Source organism: Triticum urartu, chromosome 3, assembly GCF_003073215.2.
Source record: "Triticum urartu cultivar G1812 chromosome 3, Tu2.1, whole genome shotgun sequence".
NCBI classification, from domain to species: domain Eukaryota; kingdom Viridiplantae; phylum Streptophyta; class Magnoliopsida; order Poales; family Poaceae; genus Triticum; species Triticum urartu.
In genome coordinates this window covers 617,303,555-617,308,013 of record NC_053024.1, presented here as the reverse complement: position 1 = coordinate 617,308,013, position 4,459 = coordinate 617,303,555, and the positions used below count along the sequence as shown (strand labels likewise).

The 4,459-nt window shown below is 53.9% G+C and overlaps 1 protein-coding gene across 1 annotated transcript; it reads left to right on the top strand.

The window, feature by feature from the left end:
• Nucleotides 1-300: 300 nt before the first annotated feature.
• LOC125545383 (ethylene-responsive transcription factor ABR1-like) lies at nt 301-3,112 on the top strand. Its single transcript, XM_048709304.1, has 2 exons — nt 301-800; nt 2,008-3,112. The coding sequence occupies exons 1-2, from the start codon at nt 461-463 to the stop codon at nt 2,787-2,789; spliced, it is 1,122 nt and encodes a 373-aa protein (XP_048565261.1). The 5' UTR covers nt 301-460; the 3' UTR covers nt 2,790-3,112.
• Nucleotides 3,113-4,459: the final 1,347 nt, after the last annotated feature.

Here is a 4,459-nt window from a genome sequence, read left to right as displayed (position 1 = left end):
CCTTCGTTAATTTAATCTATAGCCCGAGGGGTAAAACTCGCACATTGTTTCGCCGCCTCGGATCGTCAGAGGCGGGAGGAAGCTGAAGCTTTTCTTCAGAAAAATAAACGAGAGCAGAGGAGGAGGAGGAGGCTACAGCTGAACTGGCCTCTCTCCGTTTGAAACGAACATCTCGTGACGGCTATTTCCCCACGTTTTTTCTCCCTTTCTTTCTTTCTTGCTGATTATTAGTGGGCACGGGCACGTACTAAGTACGAACCGCTCGGCTGGTGTGCTATATATGCGAAGGTCGTCTCCCAGAAATGTTCGAACCGTTGAACGAAATTAAACGAGAGAGAGAGAGAGAGAGATCGTAGTAGCTCCCAACCTCACGACGACTCTGCTCTGCTCTGCCATTTGAATAGAAAGGTTCGGAGGGAGGCGCTGTTTTTCTGCGCTGGGCGGGCAGCGGGCGACTTTGATGTGCTTCGACTTCGAGCTGGCGGACCAACGCGGACCGCACGGCAGCGGCGGCCGGACGGTGAAGGGCGAGGGCAGCGCCGGAGCGGCGGCGTCGGGAATGACGACAATGGCGAGCCCGGTGGACCTCATGTCGGGCTACTACCAGGCGCAGGAGATGTCGACGATGGTGTCGGCGCTGTCGCGGGTCGTGGCGGAGGACGACCCGTGGGCGCCGTCCGGCTCCGGCGCCGGGCCGGAGGGGTGGGGCTGGGAGGAGCAGCAGGCAATGCACGCCGGCGCTGGCGGCGGCGGCGGCTACGTCCACGAGCTGGGGAGCTTCCCGTCTTCAGAGTTCGCAGGTAAACAAACAGTCAACACACGCATGCTATTGCTAGGCTAGCTTGGCCGGGAAGAGTTTCTGAGTTTGCATGCTCTGCTTTCGCCTCGGATTTGATATTGCTCCACCGAGCTTCGCACGCTCTGCTTTTCCCCGATCGCATTCTTGCATGCTACTCCAGCTCGAAACGTGTCAGGCATGGGCAAAATCTCCTTTTTAGAGTGTCCTATATGCGATGCATTCAGAGGTTTATTACTAGTAAGCTTGTAAAATAAAGGAAATGTCTATATCCATGGGTGCAAAACAACAAGTTGTCGTAATATACTACTTTACAAGAATATTTTAGAGGTAAAAAACTAATATTCGGCTTGACTTAACTTAACCAAGAAGACAATCGATGAAGTTGGAGCCTTTACGTTTCTAGCTCTGATCAGGTCATAAAGAATCGGTGAACACGTGTACTGCCAGTTTTGGTCAGTGCAGAGCCCTAGGCACAAAATGTGTCACGAAAAGAGTTATTTCTTGGAAATAATAGAGGAAAATGCGTGCGGAACATGCAAGCGTTGTGCGCGAGCGTAACAAACTGGTCGTACGGACGAACGGCGCGTAGCTCAAAGTCGAAACGTTGGACGGAATCGAGGCTGACATAAGGAAATTGGAACAAACCCTATCTGCACAGTTGTACGCCATTGAACCTAGTCTTGTAATCCACTGCACCTCTGCAACGAAACAAAGATACAGCTAAGTCTTGAGGTAGCATTTCATCGTACGTACAAAATACAGTGCATCTTCGTATCGTGTTCGTGTACATGCCAATATGTCATCGATGAGCTTGCGTGACGCCCATGTACCAACGAGAATACAGTCGAGAGGCTTCATTTCTTTCCAGAAAAGGCAGGACATTTCTTCATTTTCTTCTTCTTTTGCGACGAAAAGCGGTTCGAGTTCTGAGCTGGTGCTTATCGCTTTGCTGGAGCATGGATATCTTTTTCTCTACTGCCTTCCAGTTCACATTCCTAAAATTAACCCCTCGGCGATCGGGACGGACGCGCTTTATTAACACCTTGCAAATCGCGTTCGGGTGCATGCACATACACTACACTGCATGCGCAAGTGCACAACTTGGAACACGCTTGCGCTTTGCATTCTTTCCGCTTTTCAATTTGCTTCGCGCCTCGTCCCCGTGACATCGGCGGCCTGTATAAATATGCTTCCGCGTGCGTGCGCAGGGTCGGATCAGAGCTCGGACACCATGGAGGAACACCGCTCCCGCTCCCCGGCGTCGTCGAACGTGGCGGAGGCGCCGCGCCGGCGGTACCGCGGGGTGCGGCAGCGGCCGTGGGGCAAGTGGGCGGCGGAGATCCGGGACCCGCACAAGGCGGCGCGCGTCTGGCTCGGCACCTTCGAGACGGCCGAGGCCGCGGCGCGCGCCTACGACGACGCCGCGCTGCGCTTCCGCGGCAGCCGCGCCAAGCTCAACTTCCCCGAGGACGCGCGCCTGCACCCGGCCACCGTCGCCCCCGCCGCCGCGCCGGCCCGGGCGCCGATCGCCGCGCCGTCGGCCTCGACGCCCGCCATGTACGCCGGCTCCACCCAGGCCTCCGACTACCTGCGCTACCAGATGCTCCTGCAGGGCAGAGGCGCCGCCGCCGCCAACCAAGGCAACCTTCTCTCGTTCTACGGCGGGGGCGGGGGCGGGGGCGGCGCCATGAGCAGCTCGTATGGCGGCGGCGGCGACGGCGGCACCATGAGCGGCTTCCTGGGCTCCTACTACTCGTTCCCGTCCTCCTCCGTCTCCGTGGCCACCGTGCCGTCCTCCTCCTCCGCGTCCTCCGCGCCGGGCCACTACTACTCGTCGCCGCACGACTCGCAGCAGCACCAGCAGCAGCAGGGCGACGCGGCGGCGGAGTGGAGCTGGGAGAGCGCGCTGGCGCCGTACCCTGGCACGACGGCGGCGGCCTCCTGGTCCGACTCGAGCCAGCAGCCGTACCACCCGCCGCACACCCAATAGCGCACCCTTCTTGGACGAAGATTCTGCGCCGTCTCTGGAAGAAAGAATAACAAGTTGTGTACGGACGGCGACGGGGACGGGCGCAGCATCAGCAGCGGCAGCAAGCAGAGGAAGATCGAGAAAAAAACAAGCGGAGGATCGAGAATGATGGCGTCACTCGTTCACCGAGGGGCGTGTGTTGATTGACAGCTGTGGGCGTGCTCATTTTGTTCGTTCCTTGATTAGTTTGGGTGGGGTCGACCCGTTTTTACTACTTTCTGTTCCGGTTATTACTGCAAATTAAGCGAAGAAATGGAGGTTTGGATACTTCAGTGGAGGTTTAATCGGTGTCTTTTGGGAAGTTTTAATCGTGCCGTTTGGGGAAAAATGATGTTGCTGCCTGGATTTGTAGTGTGGCCTCGTACAGAGCATGGCATGGATTAGCTACTCCGATCGATTTTTTATTGAAGAAAACACTGAATTCCGTACAATGTTCGAACAAGAAGAGATCGTACTGCTACACAGACGCGATCCATTCCACGGCCGGCCGATGGAAAGAGATGGTGCCATGCTCGGCCTTGATGCCGACTTTTTTGCATTTGTGCGTGACGTCATTATTTTTCTTCCACTGACCTCTTCCGTAATGTTTACTTTTTTTTCAACCGGGCTCACAACCCCTTTCCATTAATTTCGCAAACAACGGAAATACATCAGTCTGTATCCAAGTTCTTAGTACCGAGCAACTACAACTAACAGATGAAGATAAAACCTTGAGCAATAATGAGACTGAAAAGGGGGGAGCAAGTTGGCGCATCATCAGGAAACCCACCGCAGGATGATCTTGGAACGGACCATCCGCCATGGGGCGAAAATCTGATGACACTCACAAGCCACTGCCCAACAAAATAAGAAGTACCAGGATGAAACCGCTAGCAAACTTCTGCGACTATGCGAACCGCTACCATGAGACATAATTCCAGCGGGCATCAAACCCCAATGGAAAACGGAGAGTAAAAGGACCAAGCGCTGATCACACCTAACCAATCTGGATTCCATCTCTGTCTCTCAAGAGAGGTCTACTTCGAGGGAAAGATCTGTCCGCCAGCGCAGCAACCGCGTGAGCCAACCTCTTCACTCCAGCCTGGAGCTTCACCCTTTCTTCTTTCCTTCAGCAAACCTGCCCAATACAACATAAACGAGCAGGCAGTGAAAACAGCCTCCAGAGGAGAACAAACAACATGTTTATCAAATGTAACTTTATTGCGGAGAGTCCAAATCCCCCAACATATTGCAGCAATGATCATCATATAAAGATGCTTCCCACCCGGAAAAAACTTATAGAGCCAAGCAAAGCTTTGCCAAAGAGAACGAGGACAGCAGGATGTCCCGGCCGTCATGCCCAGCACCCCCCACACTGAACCAGCAAGCGAGCAGGTAAAGAACAAATGATTCGCCGTTTCAACATTAGTACAGAAGGAACACGTGGGATTTCCAGGCCAATTCCTAATACGCATGTTATCACGAGTAAGAACTGCATTCTGAAACAGCTGTCAAAGGAAAATCTTAATCTTCAGCGGAATGGGTGCTTTCCACGCCATCTTATAGTTTGGACCTGATAGGCTCCTTTCCAACCATTCATATAAGGATTTAATAGTAAATTTCCCTTTACTACCAAGGGCCCATGAAATCTT